At 32.5% G+C, this 26,407-nt stretch overlaps 2 protein-coding genes across 2 annotated transcripts; one reads left to right on the plus strand and one right to left on the minus strand.

Annotated features, from left to right (window-relative positions):
- Positions 1–223: 223 nt before the first annotated feature.
- On the plus strand, positions 224–14,527 carry LOC112782849 (protein ZINC INDUCED FACILITATOR-LIKE 1). The gene is made up of 17 exons (XM_025825478.2): positions 224–1,316; positions 1,955–1,995; positions 2,644–2,704; positions 2,963–3,065; positions 8,671–8,773; positions 8,876–8,929; positions 9,030–9,092; positions 9,660–9,709; positions 9,807–9,882; positions 9,990–10,169; positions 11,066–11,153; positions 11,240–11,325; positions 12,088–12,195; positions 13,080–13,124; positions 13,561–13,649; positions 14,069–14,112; positions 14,298–14,527. The coding sequence occupies exons 1-17, from the start codon at positions 1,148–1,150 to the stop codon at positions 14,384–14,386; spliced, it is 1,449 nt and encodes a 482-aa protein (XP_025681263.1). The 5' UTR covers positions 224–1,147; the 3' UTR covers positions 14,387–14,527.
- A 1,112-nt stretch (positions 14,528–15,639) lies between these two features.
- On the minus strand, positions 15,640–19,662 carry LOC112785051 (histone-lysine N-methyltransferase, H3 lysine-9 specific SUVH1). Its single transcript, XM_025828456.3, has 3 exons — positions 19,414–19,662; positions 16,997–19,181; positions 15,640–15,941 (listed from the first exon to the last, which is right to left on the minus strand). Exon 2 carries the CDS (start codon positions 19,017–19,019, stop codon positions 17,037–17,039), a length of 1,983 nt encoding a protein of 660 aa, XP_025684241.1. The 5' UTR covers positions 19,020–19,181; positions 19,414–19,662; the 3' UTR covers positions 15,640–15,941; positions 16,997–17,036.
- Between the last annotated feature and the right edge of the window lie 6,745 nt (positions 19,663–26,407).

Here is a 26,407-nt window from a genome sequence, read left to right on the forward strand (position 1 = left end):
AAATAATATTTTTAAATATAAAAAATTTGTTAGTATATTTTTGTTTGTTTGTTAAATTGTTTAGTTGACTAATTTGTTAGGATTAGTTAATATATAATTTGTTATTTTTTTTGTTTTCACACTTTTTGTACAGCTATATAAACTATATAGTATAGTGTGAAGTTCTTATGATATATAATTTAATTAGAATAAAAAAATTCATCATCACAACACTCTTCTCTCCTGATTTCTTTTCAATCATTTTTTTTTCATTTTCTTCTTCATTCTACTGTAGTTATTTCAATTCTTTTTCACTTTCTCCATTTATTGTTAATTTGTTGCTTAAGATTGATACTATTTTACACCCACCAAATAAGGTTATTTACCTCAAAATTTTGACCATACCTATATTTATGTGGTTACTCTCAACTCAACCTTGTAATTTTCCACACAATTTCAAATGAATTTATTTAAGTAAATTAAAAATTTCTAAGAGAGTTTCTCTCGAGTCAACAATTAGTTTTTAAAAGGAAACAACAATGGTACTCCATTATTATTAACGAAAAATTGACATATGTCAGAAATATTTTTGTCATGTCACAAATGTGTGACGTGGATACAATCATACAGCTGCCACTTCCGTTATTACGAAGGCAAATAATTTGGTAACCATGTTTGAATAAAAGTTTTACTTGGTCAAATATACCAAAATTCACACATCAAATTCCATAGTTTATTTTATTATTTTGTCTTTTCTAATAATTTTATCAAAATTTTAATTATGTTTTTATAATTAAATACCTATATTTAATAATAATTGTCAAATAAATCTTTGTTATAACTATTTTATTAAAATACAAAATATTTATTATTATATTTGGTCTAAATAAAATTATGGAACATTTTAGAAATAAATATTGTAAAATTATTGTATTTTTCAAAAACATAGCAACTAAAAAAAATAATTAAATTTTTTTATTTAATATAAAAATATACTTATAAATATTTAAATTATATAAATCTAATAAAAAATCTAAAGAGATAAATAAATAATAGACCTTACTTAAGAATTATTAAGAGTAGAGTAGTTGCATGATTGGTGCTATAAAAATCTGAGAGCAAGGTGAGTCCACAGCTGACAGCACTGTTACTCTTGAAATCTTCATCAATGGAAGATGGGAATAATAATAACATTAGAGAAGCATTATTATTGGTGAAGAAAGAAGAAGTGTATTATGAGAATTGCCCTGGTTGCAAGGTTGATAAAGCCAAACACCTCACAAATGGAATCTCAATTCGGAATCTTCTTTATATATGGCTTGCAGTCTTATGTGGAAGTAAGCTTTCTAATCATTTCTCTTCTCATATATCATCATCACTTTCTTCAATTCTTTCTTCTTTCTCTGCCTTAATCCGAGAAAAGGACAAATAGGTACCTAACATTTTGTCCCGCGGACATTTTTGTCATTGATCATTAAAAAATACTTTTAAATCCTTGACATTCACAAAACTTGGATGGATCAGTCCCTCCGTCCAAATGCTTCCGTCAGGGACTGATCCGTCCAAATGTCTCCGTCAGGGACTGATCCGTTCAAGTTTTGTGAATGTCAATAACTTAAAAGTATTTTTCAATGGTCATGGATAAAAATGTCTGCAGAACAAAAGGTCAGAGACCTAGTTGTCATTTTCTCCCTTAATTCTTTTCTGTTTTATCATAAAATTAACTGTACTTGAGTTTTTATTTAATTTCAAATATATGTTATCTTTAATTTCATTCTAATAATTTAAACGAATTTTTTTTTGAAAGATTTAATTTTTTGATGCAGTTATTTAAAAAAATTGAATATGATTAGACGACGAAAAAAAAATTTCAAATTGATTTAATATTTTTTTTGAGTTTTTCTTTTTTTTTTACATGGATATTTTTTTCTGAGTTTATGATGTGTTTAATTAATTTTTCTTCTATTTGTTGCAGCGCTGCCTGTATGTTCTCTCTTTCCATTTGTTTATTTCATGGTGAGTTGAATTTATTTTTTTATTTTCTACTTTTTGGAAAAAAAGTTGAATTTTGTGTACCTCCAAAAACATGTGAAGCATGCTCTGATTTAATAATAATGAAGTAGTGTTGTTCTTATCTTTTTTTTTGGAGGTCCCCTTTATAATGAACAAAGAATTACTTACCAAGGCCCAAAAAAAAAAAATCATGAATGTATGTCTATCTCGATTTTAATTAGAAAATGATTAATATATCTTAAAATGAGAATTATTAGGAGTTCATTTATTATTTAACTTTTTTTGTTAAGATTATGCAACCTTTTGTAAAAAAAGATAGAAAATTTGAATTAAATATTTACTCAACTTTTAAGTTTTTTATCATAAAATTTTTTATATACTAAATTAATTTCCTTCCAAATTTTAATAAATAGGTAAAAATATATAAATAATTTTATGTGTCACATTAGTACATTACTTTTTCCTTATTTTTACAGGCCGCAATGCTAATCATTTGTGTTTTTTTTTATTATGATTACATCAAAGTTTTTTGTTTTTATATGACACCTTACCCTCCGATGAAATATTGCATAAATTAATTAACGGATATTAATAATTAAATCGTACAATAACAATTTCTACGCATTACTAATAAATATTTAATAATTTTAGGTAAAAGATTTTCATATTGCAGAAAGAGAGGAAGATATCAGTTCCTATGCTGGTTATGTAGGTACGATTGTCCTAATTAACTTACTTATACTATTATTATTATTATATAAGTCGATTCTAATATGCTTATGTTTATAATAATTTTGATAATTATGCAAGTATTACTTTAATTTTAATAATATTTTTTAAAATATTATCATTACTATAGTCACTATAGTATAAGATATACTAGCATGATATATATATACTATCTTTTTAATTATGTTTAATTTAATTTGTTTATTAGATCCTGATATATATATATAAAAAAATGTTGTAGGATCTTCATTCATGCTGGGGAGAGCTCTAACATCTATATTATGGGGAATGGTATCTGATCGTTATGGTAGAAAACCCGTTATTATTTTTGGTGTTATTACTGTGTAAGTATATATAATTATTACATTTTACATCTGTCTTCATTCAAATTATTATAAATTATTCTTAGACCAAAATACATATGTTTGTGCGTTCGGCCTCTGCGTCGGCGTGTTGGCGAAGGGCCACCTGCAAGGATATTCCGATGTTAAATTTAGAGTTTGTATGAATAGGCTGCCAATTAAAGTTAGGGTGACGTATCTCTAAAAGTGATAGATCATTCCCTATTTATACTCTGTGTTCGAGTAGATTTCTTGTGATCAGATCCACCTGCATAAAAGTTTCTGTTAGTTGTCCAAATTTTTCGTAGAATGAGAGGTGATGCACGGGTCGTCTCTTGATCTGGGTCAGTGGACTTGTCGATTGGTGACTTGCGACTGAACCCGAATCATTAATGAAGGCCAGAATAACATATATTTAAGAATAATCATTAATTGGACGAATGCTGGGACAAATCTGTTGACAGGGCCGGGTCTGTTGAAACCGGGTCGGGGGAGAAGGTGCAAGCAGGTGCTGACCCGACCAGGCCAAGACGCATCAGCTGCGCTTCCCCTGCTGGAGGGTGGAGATGCTGCGCAGACCCAGGGACGAGGTACACGGCAAGTGGAGGACTTCCGTGACGTGATCCGCGACTGCCAGGACAACGCGTGCAGATCAACACCAAGGCAGCCAAGTTCAGGCTCGGTTCAGGGTAGAGATGGTGATGTTCAGATTGTGAATGGTGATGGATACGGCGTCAGTGACCGTCGCCGAGAGTTGAACCGTGGAAGCCATGAGGCCGCGAGCAACGTTGAAGGTTCTCAGTGACTCCTAGACACGATGAGGGATGGGGCGGTGACTAGGAAGGCGATGCAAATTGCAAGTGGCGATCCCGAGGGTTTGGTGGCTGAGGAAATCGTGATAAATCCGGGTGAGAGGGTTATTGGAAGGATTGGAGGGTCTGAGAAGGATGATAACAACCATGTAGATGCGCACGATGCTGGGGAGGCCAGTGATGATGGGAATGAGGGGGATATTGATGGGGAATCCGAATCTGATGGGGAGCTCAAGGCTATGAATATTCCTCAAAACAGAGAAGGGGATATCGTAGAAGAAGTAGATGCTGAGACTGTAAATGGAGGCCCTGTAACGAAGTTGAATAAGAGGAAGCAAGTACAAGATGGCAATGTTTATGGGAATATACAAATAAAAGAATTCATCGAGGATAAAAATGAGGAAACGGGTGAGAACCAGTATGCGATACTAGAGGAGCAGTTGTTAGAAAATAAGAAGACTTGGGAAATAGCAGTAGAGTCTGATGCAGTGTTGCTTGACGAAGAGGAGGACATCATGGCCATCCTCCAAGCCCAAAATGAAGAAATTGCCCAGAGAAGAAGGCTGGCGAAACAAAAGGCGAAAGTAAGAAGAAGCAGACCCAAAAACAATAAAAAGGTGTGTAATAATCCTACTAAATGATCTTTAGTTCATGGAATATTAGGGGGTTGAGGGGAGATGGGAAGATGAGAATGATTAAAGATCTGAGGAAAAAATTTAAGATTCACATGTTAGGATTGATAGAGACTAAAAGGCAAGTAATTACAAAGTTTGATGTGGCAAATATGTGGGGGTGTGATAATGTTGGATGGGAATATGTTGAGTCTGACGGTGCATCGGGTGGGTTGCTATTGTTATGGGATGAAATGATTTTTGAAATGAGTAATAGTCACAAAGGGGAGAGATGGTTATGTGTGGAAGGAAAGATAAGGACGAATAATTTCAACTGTGCTTTCGTATTGGTTTATGGGGCTTATACTAGGGATGAAAAACTTGCTGTGTGGGAGGAATTGAGATATATTTCCGGGTTATGTCAGGTCCCTTGTTGTTTTATGGGTGATTTTAATGAAATTGTACAAGTAGAGGAGAGAAAAGATGCTATTAGCTTACCAGCGTCTGCTGAAGAATTTAGAAATTGGGTTCAAAAAATGCACCTGGTGGACCTACCGCTTAATGACCGTAAATTTACGTGGTTCAGAGGTCGCTCATGTAGTCGGATTGACAGAGTGCTGGTGGATCTAGAATGGGTTGAACAGTTTCCTGAGATCCGTCTAAGAGGAGGGCCTAGAGGATTGTCAGATCACTGTCCACTGATAGTTGAGGATACAAGATTGAGGTACGGTCCTAGACCATTACGAAGTTTGGACTCGTGGTTTACACATGAAGGCTTCCTCAGAATGGTTAAGGAGGAATGGAGAGGCTTAGGAGAGATGCATTTTACTGATAAACTGAAGGCTTTAACGGGTCCTCTGGGGAGATGGCACAGAGACAACTTTGGTGACATGGATAGGAAAATCATGAGGTTTGAGGAAGAGATTAAGTATATGATGGAACAGTGGAAGCTAGAAGAAAGGCGCTAGTGACTTGCTGTGAGAAGTGGTATGCCAGAAAGAAATTGCATTGGAAACAGATGTCACGTTCACGACTTGCGAAGGACATGGACAGAAACACCAGGTATTTCCATAATATAGCCTCAACAAGGAGAAGGAATAACAGGCTGGATGGTTTGGTGATAAATGGGAGAATGGTAAGAAACCAGGCTAGAATAAAAATTGCTATTCGATAGTTTTACAAGAATTTATATCATCAAGAAAAGTCACCTACAGTGGGTTTTAGGGATAGTCTGGTGGAGGTGATAAATGGCGAGGATGATGCAGCTCTGGAGGTACTGCCGTCGGTTGAGGAGATTAGAGAGGCGGTATGGGATTGTGAATCAACTAGGGCACCTGGAAGTGACGGTTACAACATGAACTTCATCAAGAAGTGCTGGGACGAGATTGGGGCTGAGTTCACGGCAGCTGTATTGGGTTTCTTTCAAACATCTAAGCTACCAACGGATGCTAACATCACTTGGGTTGCCTTGGCACCAAAATTCATTGGAGCGAAGGAGATAAAGGATCTTCGACCAATTAGTATGGTTGGCTGTGTGTATAAAGTGATTTCGAAGGTTCTGGTCAGGAGAATGAGATCAATCATGCCAGATCTGGTTGGAGAAACTCAGAGTGTTTTTGTTAAAGGGCGGAAAATACATGATGGGGCGCTTATTTCCTGTGAAACAGTACATTGGCTTAAGAGGATGAAAAAGGAAGCGGCAATAATCAAGCTTGATTTTCAAAAGGCATATAATATGGTCAAGTGGAGTTTTGTGGACATTGTGTTGCAGAAGATGGGATTTGGGCGAAGATGGAGAGAGTGGGTTATGGAGTGTATCACCACAACCTCTATGTCGGTGTTAGTAAACGGCTCACCAACGAAGCCGTTCAAGATGGAAAGAGGACTGAGACAAGGTGACCCGCTATCTCCATTCTTATTTGTGCTTATAGTTGATGTATTACATAGGATGATTGGAGAGGCAGTTAGGAACGGAAGGATAGCTCCACTGTTTGTTGGGCGAGACAATATAGAACTATCACATCTCCAGTTTGCTGATGATACGGTGCTATTATGCCCGCCAGATGAGGAGACTATTACGAATTATAAGAGACTTCTACGATGTTTTGAGGTTATGTCGGGGCTGAGTATCAATTTTGATAAATCCAGCTTGATCCCCATCAATTGTGACCAACAGTGGGCTCGGAGTACGTGTAGCCTATTGGGATGCAAGGCGGCGACTCTCCCGATCAGATACCTTGGAATCCCCTTAGGAGCCAATTCGAGGCTGGTTAAAACCTGGAAGCCAATCTTAGACAAAGTGGAGGAAAAGCTTAGCTTGTGGAAGTCTAAGATACTCAACAAAGCGGGAAAGTTGGTCCTCATAAAAGCAGTACTAAGTAGCCTGCCAGTATACTACTTAAGCTTATACAAGATGCCTAAAGCGGTTGCAGAAAAGTTGATCTCCCTACAGAGAAGGTTCTTATGGAGCAAGGAAGACGGTAGGAACAGGATGGCGTTGGTTAAGTGGGACATAGTCCAGGCCCCAAAGAAACTAGGGGGGTTAGGAGTTGGCAATGCTATGGTTAGGAATACTGCTCTTCTTTTTAAGTGGTGGTGGAGATTCTCAAAAGAGGAGTGCTCTCTGTGGAAGAAGGTGGTCTGCTCGTGTAACAATCTCTCTCCTAATAAGCTTTTATCTACCCAGACTTTACCCACTAAAGGGGGCCCATGGAAGGACATATGCCAGCTACAGGTTAAGGAGCAACATATCAGAGATAAGATGATAACTGGCTTAACTATGGAGATTGGTGATGGCAGAAAAACTCACTTTTGGGAAGACGTCTGGCTCAGTTGTGGAGTTCTTAAGGATAGGTTTCCAAGGCTCTTCTCGGTTTCAGCTCAAAAAGGATCAACCATAGGGATTTGTGGGTTTTGAGATGGACTTGAGTGGATTTGGAACTTCCAATGGAGGCATGAGTTATTCCAGTGGGAGTTGAAAATGGTGAACCAATTACATGATACCCTGAGACCGGTTAAACTGTCCATAGGAAAAGAGGATAGAGTTGTATAGAAATTTGACAGACAAGGTATTTTTTCTACTAACTCATTTGTGCAGGTGTTGCAGGCGGAAACACTCCCGGATGACATAACAAGCTATAGCTTCACCAAGACTATTTGGAAAGGTTTAGTCCCTCCAAGAGTTGAGCTGTTTGCTTGGTTTGTTTTGATAGGCAGAGTGAACACTAAGGAAAGATTGTCTCGACTCGGTATTCTTAATCAAGATGAGAATATGTGTGTATTATGCTCCAAGGAAGTTGAATATGTCCACCACTTGTTCCTGGGATGCGAATTCTCTTGGCAGGTGTGGTGTGCTTGGTTATCCGATTTCGGCCAATCGTGGTCAATGCCAGGTTCTCTGAAGGAACATTTTCTAAGCTGGACAGGTGCTACTAGTAGAAAAGAGGTGAGAAAAAAGTGGTTCGTAAGCTTCTTCGCAATTGTATGGAATATCTGGTTAGAAAGGAATCGGAGGTTGTTTCAGAATAAAGCTAAATGTGTTGGAGACATCATCAACTTGTCACTACTAAACTACAGAGAGTGGAGGTGTGAAGATCCCTTTGGTTGTTGATGGCAATGCCGGAGATAACACTGGGATAGCTTGTTTTTAATTTTATGTAGAGTCTATAATTTGTGTCGTTGTCTGTGTGTTCCGCTCCACGTTTGTGTTGAGCTTCTTTGTTTCAAAAAAAAAAAACATATATTAAGAATACCAATACTATATAAATTCTAGAAATCACTCACTCATTTAAATGGCATTATATTAATATTTATAATCAAAATTCGTCATAAACCATATAATTAAATGTGATATTATTCTATTACAAAAAATGTGATTATTCAGCAATGAAAATTTTATTTATTTTTTAAGTTAATTACTTCTATTAGAAAAATATGTGAAACATATATATAAATACATGGTGGCCATCTTTTGTGTTTACAGAATATTTTCATTAAAAAAATTTCTAAATTAACTTTTTATTCTTTCTTCACCTTAAATTAAATGTTTAATTTATATATTTGGTGTACTCTAATTATTACTAAATAGTGGTGTTATTAATTAGTGCAAAGAAAGTTAAATATCTTTAAATAAATCAAATGACTTTTACTATTAAACAAATAACAATATAATAATGTTGCATGCAGTGTGATATTCAACACATTATTTGGCCTCAGCACAAATCTTTGGATGGCTATTAGCATGAGATTTCTACTTGGAAGTTTAAATGGTTTGCTTGGACCAATAAAAGTACCATTTTTTTTCTTATTACTCATCAATATTATTATATTCATTATTGTTTTATATATTCAAAGCTCAATTATTATTAGAAATTAAATCACATATGAACAGGCTTATGCTACTGAGATTTGCAGAGAAGAACACCAAGCTATTGGACTCTCAACCGTACGTATCACTAATAAAACATGATTTTTAGAAGTTGGTATATCCATCATCATCATCATAGTAATAATTATTAATTAGTTTAAGTTTGATATAATTTCAGGTTGTTGCAGCTTGGGGAGTAGGTTTAGTCGTTGGACCAGCATTGGGAGGTTATCTTGCTCAGGTAATTATTATATAATTATTTTATTTATTTATTTATTTGAACATATTTTTGTGTACATATATTATCGGTAGATTGTGACGATAATAGCGACGGTTGGATAATCATTTTAAAATAAAATGCTGTTAAATTTTTAACGACGGTTTTATAAATCGCTAGAATAATCACGGCAAAAAGCAGAGTTATTTGTAACATTATTATTTACTTACCTACATATATGTTATTTGACAAAAAAAATGACTTTTGTCTTTGCATATTTATTAAAAAGAACAATTTTAATTAAGATTAATTATTTCGACAGATTGCGACGATAATAGTAACAGTTGGATAATTGCTTTAAAATAAATAAAGTATTATTTTTAGCAACGATTTTTTAAAATCGCTAGAATAACCACTGTAAATTAGACTTATTTGTAACATTATTATTTACTTCTGTACATATATGTTATTTGAAAAAAAAGTCCCTTTTGTCCTTGCATATTTATTAAAAAGAACAACTTTAATTAAGATTAATTATTCTATGCCACATTATTATGCGTTCCTAATATTTTGAAAATTTATGTATTACAGCCAGTAGAGAAATACCCAAATATATTTCCAAAGAATTCCTTTTGGGATAGGTAAGTGGATTTTTTTTGTTTTTTGTTTCTTTTAGGTTTTTTTTATTTAATTATAAACTTGAATAATTTAATATGTTGCTAATAACTTGTGTTGTAGGTTTCCATATTTCTTGCCCTGCTTCATAATATCAGTTTTTGCATTTGTGGTAGCAATTGCATGCATTTGGCTTCCGGTATGTATGTATATTAATTAACTTGTGCCATATTTTGTTCGTTAAATTAGTCACAAATAATATTATAAAATATTGAATTGAAGTAGTGCATGCAATGATCACTATAGGAGACACTTCACAACCACAAAGATAACAATAAATCCATTGATAAAGCTGAAGCTTTAGAAGCTGGAAGTAATAATGATGATGAAGCTGAAGAAGAAAAAAGTATCTTCCAAAATTGGCCCTTAATGTCCTCTGTCATTGTCTACTGTGTTTTCTCACTTCATGACATTGCTTATCAAGAGGTAATTATTATTATTATTGTTGTTGTTATTGTTGCTAACTCTTTAGAGGTAATTATATTATGAGTAATACTAAAAAATCAATACTATAGCAGTTAATTTTAGTCGATGTTATAACAGATTTTCAAATAAGTCTAATATGAAATCCATTAAAAATGAATTTTTGTTTTGTTTGAATGTCGAATATTTCTTGTAATTTAGCTTCAGATGTATTTATTTTAAAGAATTTCGAATATTTTTGTGTGTTGAAGGTTGACCACAATGTTACTATGTAAATTGTAATGTTCACTTCCAAAATCTCTTATATTTAGGGTGTTCATGGATCGGATCTGATCCGCATATCCACGGTATTTATCCGAATTCAATCCGAAAATTGAGGATATGGATCCGATCCGCAAGGCTTTCAGATCGAATCGGATCAGATCCGCACACTAATCGGATCGGATTGCGGATTTCGTGTTGGTATCCGCATATCTGATCCGCATATCCACGTATCCGCAAAATAAAGAAATAAATAAGTAAATATTCTTTTTATATTTTATTTCAACTAATAATGATCATATATATTGTATTATTTTAATTTATTATTTAAGAAAAGTATGTTTAATATTATTTTAAGAGTAAATATATTTAAAAGAATAGAAAAAATGAATTTTATTGATATGTTTTTAATAAAAATAAGCTTTTAAAAATATTTTTTTTGTGCTTTACGGATATATCCGATATCCGATCCGATCCGCAAATGTGTGGATCGGATCCAACCTTAAAAACTGCGGATATTGGATTCAATCTGATTCGATGATTTTAGTGCGGATCGAATCGAAATTTTGGCTATATCCGATCCGATCCTATCTGCGTTCACCCCTACTTATATTATATAACAAATTTCTTGTTATTAGGTATTCTCATTATGGGCTGTTAGTCCTCGAAGGTTGGGTGGTTTGAATTTTACAACTGATAATGTTGGTACTGTTCTTGCAATTTCAGGTACATCTTTTCACATATGCATAGATAGCTCTTATGCATATATAATTTACTTATTAATTACCCACTTAATTATTATTATTATTCAGGTATTGCTATTATAATATACCAGCTAACCCTATACCCAATGGTGCAAAAAACCTGTGGGCCCGTTACTCTTGCTCGTCTCACAGCGGTTAGCTTTCTTTTAATCAAATCTTGCGATTATTATTATTGGCCAAAAATTTTTGGACTAACAATTTTAAATCGTATTAATTTATGTGTGTAAATTTTGATAAATATAAATATAATTTATATATTTTTTATGTGTAAAATTTTTGTAAGTATAAATATAAATTATTACTCATCAAGTACTGTAAAAAATGATAATAATTGTTGACTATGTAATATTACTCTTATCCGATTTATTAGTATTTTTTTATTTTTTATTTTTATAAAATTAATAATATTTTATTTAACCTAATATGGGTGTATATGTTTACAAATTACAACTAATATCTCTCTATCTCATTTTCTTTTTCCTTTTCTCTTCTGCTGGTATTTGACACACTAAGGAATAATTAGTTGAATGAATCTTTCAAATTTTATACATGAATCAAATTAGTTTTTATCCTATTTTATATTTATATTGTTTGCCCATGTAAATATGTTGAATAGCATCTGCGAACGATTAATCTCACATTGGAAAAAAAAAAAAAAAAACAAGAAATATTAAAGAGTTTATAAGATTATAAGAAATTCATTATTATTTCAATACCTTAAAATTCTAAATTGAATATGGTATCTTCTTATTTTATTATCTCTAACCAATTCAATTTATAAAAATATAAAATATTTAATTTGACTCATGCATAAAATTTAAATGACCAAATTAAACATTTATTCAATAAATAATATAATGTTCAAATAATATATACTTGTAATTTATATTATGCAGGTGTTAAGTATACCATTGTTGCAAAGTTATCCTTTCATGAGAATGTTATCAGGCTTCACACTCTACGCAGTTATAAGTTCTGCTTCCATTCTTAAAAGTCTTGCAACTGTAAGTGAAAAACAACAACAAATTCTTATATATTTTTAGGCAATATATAATTAAGAGTAAATAATCAAGTTGGGTTGGTCTAGTAGTTAGTTTATTAGTCCGCTTTGTGCATGCAATAACATATTGGCCAACTATAAACTCTTAAATAAAGCTCTGATCTACGACGAATTAGTCCTTCTCCTTTCGAGTTAGGAGATACCTTGGGAAACCAAAATAATTAAGACTAAATATTCCGGTCCTAACCAGTGACCTTCCATAATTCGAAAAATCTTTAATCGGTTCTTAATTGTTTAATTAATTGGTCTAGTTGATCTCCAGCGGGTAATGCTAGGTAGACAAAAAAAAAAAAAACAGCCAGAACTTGCCTTATTTAGCATTAATTAATTATCGCAACAATTAATGGATGCTAAATAAGGCAAGTTATGACTGTTTTTGACTGATTTTCTTTGGTTACCAAATATTTTCGATATAGCAATTATTTGAATGGTTAGAAATCGGATAGGATTTTTGAATTGTGAAAAAAGTGTTTTGTTTTTCGAATAAATTATCAAAGATAAAAAAAGACATTTACCCTATAATTAATTACGTGGTAAAAGATTATATGTACACAATTACTCATATTTCTTTAGCGTTTTTTTTTTTTTTACCAAAGATAGGAGACTCGAACCCGCAACCTCTTAATTGAATATGAAGAGACTATGTCATTTGAGATATTACTCATTGGCTATTTCTTTAGCATTTCGAAGTTATATAAATAATAGTGTTTATTCGTATAGAATATGCATTAAATATATTTTTAGGAAATTATATATAATAATTTTACAAAAGATCTAGGATAGTTTAACATCCCTATTTTCTAATTGAGTTTGTTTTGTTGGAGATAGGAAACAATTGCAACCGGTTTGTTCATTCTGCAAAATAGAGCAGTGGTAAGTTAGCATTTCATTATTAACATTCTTTTTTTCTGGTAATGTGGAGATTATTAGTTTTATATGAGTATCTTTAATTTGGAATGCCAATTAAAAGATCAGAGACAGTAATCAAATAGTTTGTTTGGAATTTAAATTAAAAATAAAATTTTTTCATTTCTAAATTCAATGGACTTCCATTCAAAAAAATTTTTTTTTCTGTCTTTTTCTTTTGTTTATATATATGTCAAATGTTTAATTTACTTCTAAACTTATAAAGTTAAATAAAGATTTGAATCAATTTGGTAAATTCCAGATAAAATAACTAATCATAAATCAAATAAAAAATTATATTTTTATTTTAATTAATTTGATTTGATTTACATAAAATAATTTTCAATTTTTTTATTAATTTCAAATACCATCCTTGTGAGATTGTGGTAATATTTGTGATCAGGAACAACATCAAAGAGGGGCAGCAAATGGCATTGCCATGACTGCTATGTCTGCATTCAAAACAATTGGCCCAGCTGCAGGTGGTGCATTGTGAGTATCCCTTTCACTCGAAATTTTTTTCGTCGGATATTATTCGTCATTAATTTTGTCACTAATAGTGACGACTTCTGTCGCTAATTTAAGAAAATTCGTTGAAAAATCTGTCGCTAATGTAAAAAATTCTAATAGTAATTCCTTTTGTTTGGAATGTGTTTATATTGTAACTAATGTCGTCGGATATTATTCGTCATTAATTCGTCACTAACAAGAATATCTATCACTAATTTAAAAAAGTTTGTCGAAAAAATCCGTCGCTAATACAAAATATTCTAATAGTAATTTCTTTTGTTTTTTTAGTGTGTTTGTATTGTAACCAGGCCAATTGGAGTTTACAAATGTTTCATTAGTGAAATATTTTGGATCATGGAATTTCATAATTATTTTCTTATTTTATTCTTTTTATCATGTAGGTTAACTTGGTCTCAGAAGCGACTAGATGCCTCTTTTCTCCCTGGTATAATAATAATAATAATAATAATAATAATAATAATAATAATAATAATAATAATAATATAATGTGTTTGAAGTTCTTTTTGTTTGACATATTAATAAATAAAAGATAAATAATTTATCTGTAATTTAAATGTGTGGTTCATTTATGCTAACAAATCTTTTATTCATTTTTTTTTTAAATAATAGGGACGCATATGGTATTCTTTATCCTTAATGTTGTTGAAGGAGTTGGGGTGCTGCTCATGTTTAAACCATTCTTGAGTGTAAAGAAGTAAACTTAATTTGTGCAAGCAATGGGATTAGAATTAACACTTGCATTTATTTTGAGTTCTTCATAGATATAGATTATTATTATTATTATTATTATTATTATTATTATTATTATTATTATTATTATTATTATTATTATTATTATTGATGGTGTCATTATTATTAGCTAAGAAAACATAATGAAGAAATGTTTAATTTTTGTATGATTTTGGCTTAGATATCTTTATCTAATTTTATTGAGACTTCAGTTACCGAGTTCTCAATTAGAGTGAATTAGTATTGAAATTTGAAAAGCATATAATCAAATTTAGGAATTTAGGTAATGTTTTAATATAATTTTCTTTGAATTTTAAATAAAGAAAATTTTAAATTTTTATGTTTTATGTTTTAAAAAATTAAGATATATTTAATTTTCAATAATTTAAATATTATGAGAATGATTAAAAAATAAACTCAGATTTTCAATCATTACTCATAGAATTATTACGGATGCAAAAATTAAAATGAAAAATGCTACATGATTAACAAAATTTATCATTTTAAATCAATATTTGGCTAACAAATATATTTTTATATCTAATATTAAAAAAATTACCGTATTAAGTGTTAACTAAATCCTAAATTTTAAACTATAAATTCTAATAATATAAAAATAAAATATTAGTCTAAAATATTGAGTAATATAAATAAAAAATGTGTACTTTAGTATTTCTCAATTGAAATTCCACTGCTTCAAAATAATACACCATAAATTCCGTGAATGGGTGCAATAAAAAAAATAATTTGATGTTTCTACCTCACTTAAACACAATGCAAAGCTTATTTGAATAATAAATAATTGGTTTATGTTTTTGTAAATAATTTATTTTCTCAAGAACAGAAATAATAAAAAAAGGATTTCATTTTCAATCTTACTATTTCCTTTGCAATATCATGAAAATAAGATCATCAAGAATCACAAGAAAACCAAAAACATAATCGACAAAATACTCAGTTTGATCTCTAAAGTTATACTCAAGTCTCAATTTAGTCCTTGAAGTTTCAATTGCCTCAATTTAATCCCTAAACTTTCAATTGACTCATGGACGAAAACCACTGCAAAGACTAACGTGATTAAAATTTGAAAAGTTTATAGATTAAATTGAGGCAATTGAAACTTTAAGGACTAAATTGAGACTCGAATGTAACTTTAGGGACCAAATTGAGTATTTTCTCAAACATAATCCCATTAGGAAAGGATCTCAAAACAATTGAAGCATTTCTAAGCAACATTAATTACCTAGTTAAGATGAACAAAGTCACACAAACATTGTATCATGGCCAATTTGCTAGCCCAAATTTAACACAAATTATACAACTTCCATTAACTTGTTTTTTTCTCTTAAAGTTGGATATGGAAAAAAGGGCCATGTCAAGAAAGAGAGAAAGAGACATACACAATTTATTAATAGCCACTAAACACAACTAACTCTTGAAAATGATATTTGGAAGCATGAATCCAAAAAGCTTGGAACTTCTTAACTGGGATTTGACTTTTGACATAAGAGTGCCATCATCCATCTGTTAAAAATGAGCAAGAGATAAATGAATAGGAAAATTTTAGCTTCCATGAAAGCACCATCTTTTCCAAAAGTTCCATGCATAAAAACTCGGATTCGGAATTAGGTAAAGACTCATATGCAGTTATCTTCACGTGAAGTTGATACTTGAAAATCGTTGGATGATGATTTAGTCAAACTTGTCAAATCATCTGACGGTTCTTAAATATCAACTTCATATGAAGACAATTGTATATGAGTTTTCACCTCAGAATTATAATGCAGAATCTGATTGGATGATTATGTAAAACTCTTTCCACTGAGAGTGCATTAAAATTTTTTTTTTACCTCCACAATCCAAAACCGAATTTCAGATAAAGAAATGAGAAAAACTCAATCACAAGTTTTGACCGGCCAGCCTACTCGGCCCTACCTAAACCGAATCCCATAATCCGGCAATCTCAACTTCGATGGCCTGTGTCCCGCTCTACCGGCCCTCATCACACAATCAATCATGCCTCGGACACGGATTTCCATCCCCAAGGATTCCGGCACAACTATACACAGGGCCAAGCGAACGAAGGCGCGAGCCTAAACACACTTAACTCTACCCTACCTACTTGAAACAACAACAAACACATATATGAAAATTTAAACATAGTTTAAAAGAAGTCATAATACTATTATTAGACTTCCATCATGCATAAAAAAGCCTAAACTGATCATGAATCCCAATGGCATGTAACATGAAATCCAAGGCATTATGAACTTGAAAGCCTAACCGATTTAACTTCCTTTTTCCCCTTTTCTATTTGGTGAAATGGTAATGGTAGTTAATCCGGAAATGCCACACGCCATCATCTCAAGAGTAAATTTGACAGATCAAATGCATTTCATCACCTCCATTTTCTTAGAGAAACCATCTATTCTTATATATTCTAAACTTTAACAGAAAAATTGACTTGGAAACTGAAACTTGTTGCATTAGAAAGAGCGAGGAAGGAAAAACAAAAGTTTGTGCATGCTAAAGAGTGCCGAAACATGAAATAATTTCAGTTCAGTCATGAATGGATTTACCTCATTATCGTGCCAGTCGGAAAGCTTCTGCAACAAAATATCAACCAAAGGAACCGCGGCATTTTGACGATCCACATAAGCACCTCTTTTTCCCTTTGGAATCTCTGCTACCACCAGCATGCCCAGAACTAGCAATACCATAGTCATAGGTTAACTCGGTCATCGGGGGAATGTGACTGATTGCGAAAAACGCCACATGTAGGAATGATTGATTGTTTTCTTCATATAAGATAGGTTGCCAGAAAACATTCGGGGAGCAACTATGGTTCATGAATCTAGCTACATTCCCAACATTCTTGGCACTAATAATAAGAGGATACGGCATAGTGTAGTCCTCTGTAGAGTCATTTGTGCTAACTTCTTCGAGTAATCTAGGTTCATAGTTCCACTTGAATTCCTCATAAATTCGAGTTGTGTCGAAAACATATTCATTACCATCTCCTTCCTTCGCGAGCTGATTCAACCTTGCTTGATCAATAACTTCTCCTGCATACTCACAAATGAAAGAACCGGCACGAATAGGATCCAGTGATCTAAGACCCCATCCTCTATCCTTTGTTTTGAATACTTCCATGTGGTGCTTCAGACCGGTCTGGGAGGCTCGATTTTTGCAGTTAGGGAAACACTGGCATGTGGGGCCACATTCATGAATCAGCGGCCTTCGACTCACCAAAATGCTGCCACCGGTGTACGGAAAATCTCCGTCGTTTCTCCTAATGCAAGAGCAGTTCAAATCACCAGGGACACATGATTTACCACAGCTGCAGCCATGTGAAGGCTGCATCAAACTGAACGATTTCGGATGCCTGAGGGAATGGAAGTAAGTGAAATATGCAGGCGCCTTCACATTATCAACATCATTGACAAGTGATACCGGAATACTCTCGGCTCCTGAGGAGAGGTCTCCAATAATAAGCCCGGTCCTCGAAGGGAATCCAGACTTGAATTTCTGAACTGATTTCCAAACAGCAAACGCACTCGGCTGCCCCGGAACTCTTACCAACTTATACTTGAACACACCACCGCCACTTTTTGCCCTGTCGACCCAAGAATCTTGGATTTTATACAGACCATCATAGACATAGATCTTTGAATTTGGATTGGCGCCATCTCTTATGCCCCGAATGACTCTTACCTCGTTGCGTTGTCGTGAACTTCTATCCAAAGCAAGATTACCCCTTTCAAGCTTTTGATCTGTCACATGCTTATCTTTCTTGTTGAAGTTCCCACCCTGACCGGTATAAATTATAACATCATTATCCTCAGCTTCATCATCATATTCTCCTGATGAAACAATGCTTATAGCGATAATTTCCTCCTCGAACTCACCCTTCACATGCAAAGAGTCAATTCCACCCATGGAGGGAGCATGCAGACCAACAATACATAACTCCATTCGGAAATAGAAGATATCCCCTATCTCAACCCCAGGAACTGCTCCCACTCTCTTCCTCAAGTTTGTTCGAATCCCTTTGCTCATCAAAGTATTGCAAGCTTTAAGATCCGACCGCTTGATTGACCCGGTGCTCAATTCCTTGGCATCATCAAGTTGGCAGATCCTTCTCCGAATCGCATCAAATGTTGTCATTATAAGATGAACAACTTCCCGGCTTCCGTCTTCCCTTTGAGCCGGGCTTATACCAACCAAACCACTTGCATCAACAGGTACTCCTACAGCTTTCTTATTCCTCTTTGCAGCCGATCTAGCACTTCGAGAAGCTGCATTCTTCCTCCCACTAGACCCATCCATCGACGTCCCACCGTCTCCCGCCCCAGCAGGGCTCCTATAAGCCCGTATCGGAGCCGGTATGGCACCACCCCTTGGGGCCCCCGAAGATCCTTGCTGAGGTGCACCAAATGGGAAAAATGGTGAAAACCCTGAAGGGTACTGCCCAGAGGCTGGAGCTTGAGGTGACATTGGGAACACCGGTATCAAACTACGCATCGGTTTCACATCCAGAATCCTTGACTTATCAATAGGACCTGAAGGTGGAACTGAGTTTTGAGCTAACCCTTCTTCCATTGCAGACCCTTTTTCACTTCAAACAAACACTCACACAAAACCAAGCTTCCAAAAGCTTCAAATTCCTCTCTTTTTCACCTCAAACAAAAACCATCCTAACCTACTCTCTCTCAACTTTCACAACTTAATTTCAAGCCCCAACTTGGAAAATCCCATCATTTTCTGCCAAAGAAAACTATAAATAAGCCATGCAATTCTAAACACGCTTTCACAAAAATTAATTTGCAGAAAAAACCCAGAATGAAAATGCAATCAAGCAGGAATTTTCACAGTAAATATATGAACCCCAAATTTGGCCGAGTTTTAACCGAGCTTAAGAGAGATCAGATAAAAAAAATAATAAAGAATTATTTATTAGAACAAATTCTGAAACAGAAAGGGTTGTTAGTGTTACCTTTTTCTTATTGCTGGAGCTCTCTGACAGAGAAAGAAACATGAATCTGAGGGGTGAAGAGTGAAGATGATGGAAGCAAAAGAGAGAGTGAGAATTTGGGTTCTGAGAAGAGCAAGTAGTGGCTTCAATTCAAGCCTTTGATGAGGAAAATAGTTTAATAATGAATAGTATCTTGAGTTTAGAGTTTAGACTTTAAAACCGTACCACAACAACACGTGTTGTAATAAAAGATTCACTGTTCTTATGAGTTTGTATGTTATGTCCGATTCGCTATGCAATGCAAAAATTGGAAACAAAACGCGGAGAAAAAAACTCAAAACAGCTCTGACAATTATTTCAAAAGATAATGAAATTTTTTGACAAAAAAAAAATTAATTCGATTTTTAATAATTACTTCAAAAGGATAATGAGATTTTTGTGCTAAAAAAAAATTAATATTATTTTTTTGACACAGAAGCTAATCAATCCTAAAAAAAAAAATCAAGGACCGAATTGAATATTTTTTTTTTTAAAAACTTCGTTATTCTTTCGAAGTAATTGTCAAGGATCGGATCGGGTATTGACTCAAAAGTGTATTTCCATTTCCTTTTCTTCAAATCAATTCTCTCTTTCATCATTTATATTTAGAGTCAACATTTTTAGTAAATATAAATAGTGAAAAATTAATGAGTATTTGTTGAAATATTAGTTATATATAAAATTTATTTAATAAAAATCTTTAAAAATTAATATTAAATTTAAATAAAATTATAAAAACATTATATATTTTAGTGTTTGAAAGAATTTATCATCTGATACATATATTTAATAAATTTAAATACTATAACACAAGAAAAAATGTAATGTAGAAATGAATATAATGTTTTAATAATTAAAACTAGCATCTATCTTTTTATGATCATGATATATTGTATTTTTAATATTATTATTACAACTAAATAAAATTAAAAATATAAATTGTTGAAAAAAATGGTGATAAGTAAGTGACAAAAATAATATATAATTAATAAATATAATTAAATTAAAAATATAAAAAACTTTAAAATATTGTAAGAATATCATATATTACAGTATTTTAGAAGTTCATCATTTAATATATAATGAGAAAATTGTTTAGCAAACTAAAATAAAGAATTGTAGTTATCAATCAAATTTTTCAAATAATTATGCAAAATATTAGCAAAAAGAAAAAAGAAAAAGTGAGAGACATAAAATTATGTGAGAATATATATATATATAATACTAATTTATATAGTAAATATAATAGAAGTAAGAATAAAAAGCGAGAATAAATTAGATTTTATGAATTAATTTATATCTATTAAAGAAAAATAAGATTACTACTAAAGATGTAGAATAAATTATATAAAAATAAAGAATAAAAAGAGATAAAAAATTAATATTAAATATTATATAAGAAAAATAAAAAGTGATGTAATGATAAAAAAAATTATAAAATGATAATTTTATTAAAATATTTATGAAAATATTAAAAATTATTTAATATGTTAAGAATTTATTGTGTTATTTCTTGATTTTTCTTTTTATATATATTATAAATAAATGAATAGATAGATAGTGATAGAGAGAAGGATCAACCAGCAAATAAGAGTAATAATATTGCCAATGAGTTATAGCTCAAACGGCATAGTCTTCCCATACTTAATTAAGAGGTTGCGAGTTCGAGTCTCCTATCTTTGATAAAAAAAAAATATATTACTTAAAAATTAAAAGAATAATAACGTAATAAGCAGATAAGTGATCATAATTAAAGAGTCTATAATTTTTTTTCTAAATTTTCTTATAAATAATAAATTGAATGACGATATTGTCATTTTTATTTTTTATATTGGAAGAGATATTATGAAAGAGAGAGAGAGTAATAACGTAATAAGCGGACAAATAATTATAAAGTGTCTACACATTGTGTGTGTGAAAGAGAGACAATAATAACTAATAAGTGGACAAATGAGCATAAAGAGTTCGAAAACTTCTCTTAAATTTTTCATAAATAATAAATTGAGTGATAATATTGTTATTTTTATTTTTTATATTGGACGTGATATTATGACAGAGAGAGAGTGTCTGAAAAATTCTCCTAAATAATATCTTGAGTGATGATATTACCATTTTAGTTTTTATATTGTCACTCCACACATGATATATATATATTATGAAAGAGACAAAGTAATAACATAATAAGTGGACGAGTAGTCATAAAGCATTCGAAAACTTCTCCTAAATTTTCTCCTAAATAATAAATCCAGTGATGATATTGTCATTTTTATATTTTATATTGGAGGAGATATTATGAAAGAGAGAGTAATAACTAATAACATAGCAAGAGGACGAGTGATTATAAAATGTCCAAAAAATTCTCCTTAACAATAAATCGAGTGATGATATTATCATTTTTATTTTTTATATTGTCACCCCATATATATATATATATATATATATATATATATATATATATATATATATATATATATAAAACGTAATAAGCGGACGGATGATCATAAAACATCCAAAAAATTTTTTTAAATTGTCTCCTAAATAACAAATCGTGTGATGATGTTATTATTTTTATTTTTTATATTGGAAGAGATATTATGAAAGAGGGAGGGAATAATAACGTAATAAGCAGACGAGTGATTATAAAGCGCCTGAAAATTTCTTCCGAATAATAAATCGAGTGATGATATTACCATTTTATTTTTTATATCGTCACTCCACACATGATATATATTATGAAAGAGAGAGAGTAATAACGTAATAAGCGGGCGATAGAGGTGGCAAATGGGTTGAAATCCGCTGACCCGACTCACGCAACTCGCAAAAAAAAAAAAGACAGGGCTAAAAATTTGAAATCGCCATAGTTAAAAAGCCCGCCTAACCCGCACTGCCTAATCCATGGGCTTTGGCGGGTTTCGGCGGGGTGGGGCGGGTCCGTCATTTTTCTTTTGTAATTGAAGATGTTTTAAGTTATAATTTGGATTATGTTCTATGTTTGATTGATTATTAGAAGCTTGAATATGTTTAATTATATGTTTTAGATAATATTTGTTTTATTTTTTACAATGTTAGTTTTATTATTTTGTTTTAAAAACTTTGTTGATGATTATGTTTGTTACATATTTAGAATTATAAAGATTTTAATGTTTGTGAATTTAAAAATTATAATTTTTTATGTCTTTAGAAATTATAATTTTATTAAAATGGTTGTAAAATTATATATATTGTTTAATATTTAATGGTTTATTAACAAAAAAAAAAGAAAATTGATGGGTTTAGCGCACCAACCCGCCATTAGGCGGAGCAGGGGAGGAATAATTCGGGGCCGCGGGCGGGGCGGCTAGCTTGTTTGCCACCCCTAGCGGACGAGTGATCATAAAACATCTGAAAATTTTTTCTAAATTTTTTCCAAAATAATAAATCCAATAATGATATTGTCATTTTTACTTTTTATATGGGAGGAGATATTATGAATGAGAGAAAGAGAAAGAGTAATAACGTAATAAACGAACAAGTAATTATAAAGCGTCCGATAAAAATTCTCCTAAATAATAAATCGAGTGATGATATTACCATTTTTATTTGTTATATTATTATTCTACACATGTATATTATAAAAGAGACAAAATAACAATGTAATAAGCGGACGAGTGGTCATAAAGCATCCGAAAATTTCTCCTAAATTTCCTTCTAAATAATAAATCGAGTGATGATATTGTTATTTTTATTTTTTTTATTGGAGGAGATATTATGAAAGAGAGAGGGAGTAGTAACATAATAAGCGGACGGGTGATTAATATATATATTATGAAAGAGAGAGTAATAACATAATCAGAATGAGTGATTATAAAGCGTCCGAAAACTTTTCCTAAATTTCCTCCTAAATAATAAATCTAATGTTGACATTTTATTTTTTATATTGGAGGAGATATTATAAAAGAGAAAAAGAGATTGTAATAACGTAATAAGCGAACGAATGATCATAAAATATTTGCAAATTTCTCTAAAATTTCTTGCTAAATAATAAATTGAGTGGCGATATTGTCATTTTTATTTTTTATATCGTCACTCCACACATGTGATATATGATTGTTCCGCTTCTTTGCCTACTTCTTCGCGTTCCTCCTCCTCCTCATTCTCCTCCTTCTTTTTCGCGTTCCTTCTTCTTCACGTGTTTTCTCCTTATCGTCATTTTTTTGTTGTTGTTGCTGCTTTTTTTTTTCTCCTTCTCTCCCTGGTGAAGAAGTAGTAGAAGGTGAGGAGGAAGAGTTTTGAATTGTGCAGAACAGAAATAAACCGAAATTATATTTAAAAATAAACTAAAATTATATTTAGAATGAACTAAAATCATTAAGTATTTCAGTTCATTCTAAATATAATTTCAGTTCATTTTTTAATATAATTTCAGCTCATTTCTGAATGAATTATTTTATTATGATTTTTTCTTATTTCACTATCTTGAGAGGAATAAAACCAAGAAAAAGAGAAAAAAAAAATCAAACAAAAAAAAAGAAATAAAAAAAATTCCTCAAAACTTCTCATCATGTTCTTTTTTTCTTGTCTTATTCATCTAATCAAATAAAGAAGAAGAAACACATAATGCTGCAAAATCACTTGATGGATTTGGATGTGCTTTTGTTCATGATTCAATTTTATTTGTGTGTTTGTTTTTGAATTAAGTTTGTGTGTTGCAATCATTAAGTAATTTCGATTTATTATGGATTTAAATAAGGTGCATTTAGTTTGTGCTTGTTTTGAAATGAGTTTACATTTGAATTTAATTTTTGGTACATTCTAAATATAATTTCAGTTCATTTCTGAATATAATTTCGATTCATTTCTACTCTACACAATTCAAAACTCTTCCTCCTCATCTTCTACTACTTCTTCACCAGGGAGAGAAGGAAAAAAATAAAAAAAAATATAGCAACAACAACAACAAAAACAAAAGAATGACGATAAGGAGAAAATACGTGAAAAAAAAAATGAACGCGAAAAAGAAAAAGGAGGAGGAGGAGGAGGAATGTGAGGAAGAAGACGAAGAAGAAGAAGCTCCACGCGTACGTGAATTTGAAACAAGAAGAAGAAGAAGAAGGAGAAGAAGAAGAAACGAACGTGAGAAGAAGGAGAAGAAGAAGAAGAAGCAACAGCGCGTGTAATCACGCTCTTTTAATGATAGTGATTTTTGTTGGTGTTACGCCTATTTGGATGAACTTGGATGAAAAAATATTTGAATGTGTAGCAATCTGTAAAAATTATTAGCTTCACCGTTTTTCTTTTTGTTGTTATTCCTCTTTTATTGTCTTAGCATTGTTTCAATTGTGGAAATATGGTTCGATGTGGTAATCAGACACTAGAAAATTCTATTTGATCAACCACAAGTGTGGGGGTTAAACATTTTACTTTCTAGAGAAAATGATAAATAAGTCCCTGACATTTTGTTTCGCAGACATTTTTGTCTCTGACAATTTAAAAATACTTTTAAGTCCCTGACCTCTTCAAAAGTTAGACATATGAGTTTTTCTGTTCATTCGAGTCCATTAAACTCAACGAAAAAGTCTGACGTGACTTTTAATAGGTTGACCTGACCGTTACGATGTCCTACGTGAAAAGAAAATTTTTAAAACAGGATAAATTAGTCCCTCTCCTTTAAAACGACGTCGTTTGGTGAGTACTCCTCATCTCAATCATGTACGCTTCTCCTGGCGGCTGGCTCAATCCCTCACATTGTTGCTAGACCTCCTCACCTTCCTGCTCCTACTGGTGCTCGTCGGTGGAGGATTTTCATCATGTTCGTTAGGGTTCTTGTTCTTGTTCTTTTTCTTCTTCTTCTTGTCGATGTCTAACAAGGAAGCTTGCTTTCCCTCCTCCAATGGCGAATTTGGCACTGTAAGGCCCACATCGGTTGGAGAGGGGAACAAAGCATGCCTTATAAGGGTGTGGATACCTCTCCCTAGCATGACGCGTTTTGACGAGTGAGTGTGGGGGGCTTCAGCTATCATCCCTATCGTCAAAGGCAAAACCGTGAGGCCTTGTGTGCCAAAGCGGACAATATCGTGCTAGCGGGTGGTCTGGGCTGTTACAGATGGTATCAGAGCCAGAACCCGGATCGATGTGCCAGCGAGGGCGCTGGACTCCCTTAGGGGGGTGGATTGTAAGGCCCACATCGGTTGGGGAGGGGAACGAAGCATGCCTTATAAGGGTGTGGATACCTCTCCCTAGCATGACGCGTTTTGACGAGTGAGTGTGGGGGGCTTCGGCTATCATCCCTATCGTCAAAGGCAAAACCGTGAGGCCTTGTGTGCCAAAGTGGACAATATCGTGCTAGCGGGTGGTCTGGGCTGTTACAGGCACCAACACCGCCACAAGCGGTGATCAAATTCAGTCCAATAACGGCGCATTGGCTTCATTGTACTCTGCTCTCAGAAGTACCAGGACATGGTGAATTGTCGCTGGAATTATATTTGGGAAGTTGGAATATGAGTTAATTGAAATCACCTGGTTAACAATGGACATAATTTTAAAAGAAAATGGAAGATTCACACACTTAACAAGCGGAGATGGGCTCTTATTCCGGATTTCATACTTTCTTAGCTTGCCAATATTTATAAGCTCTTCCTGTTATCTCATCGAATTTTGTTTTTTCCTTCATTTTTTCCCATGTAAATAGATGGTTGATCCTGATTGACTAGATGTTGTTGCAGGTATTGAAAGTAATCCAAAACTAAAAAGGAGAGGTAAAAAAGCAGCAACAGTTTTCATTCTGAGTTGTATCATTCTCATACAATTTCTTTGATAGTTGATGAAGCTCATGGTAGACACTTGGATTTTCATTCTGAGTCGCCAAACTCAGCCTTTCAATAAGGCGCTGATCTAACAATGTCGTTCGATATGGTAGATGGATTTTGCGGGTTCCAGATTGGGAAAGGGAAAGAGAATTATGGTGATTGAAATAGTAACAACACCAAAAATAAGGAGC

Source organism: Arachis hypogaea, chromosome 20 (assembly GCF_003086295.3).
Source record: "Arachis hypogaea cultivar Tifrunner chromosome 20, arahy.Tifrunner.gnm2.J5K5, whole genome shotgun sequence".
Taxonomy (NCBI): Eukaryota; Viridiplantae; Streptophyta; class Magnoliopsida; order Fabales; family Fabaceae; genus Arachis; species Arachis hypogaea.

Coding starts and splice junctions, on each gene's coding strand:
- LOC112785051 (XM_025828456.3), bottom strand. CDS start 19,019: ATGGAAGAAGGGTTAGCTCAAAACTCAGTTCCACCTTCAGGTCCTATT.
- LOC112782849 (XM_025825478.2), top strand. CDS start 1,148: ATGGAAGATGGGAATAATAATAACATTAGAGAAGCATTATTATTGGTG. Junction 8,930..9,029: donor AAGCTATTGGACTCTCAACC/GTACGTATCACT, acceptor ATATAATTTCAG/GTTGTTGCAGCTTGGGGAGT. Junction 9,093..9,659: donor TGGGAGGTTATCTTGCTCAG/GTAATTATTATA, acceptor TATGTATTACAG/CCAGTAGAGAAATACCCAAA.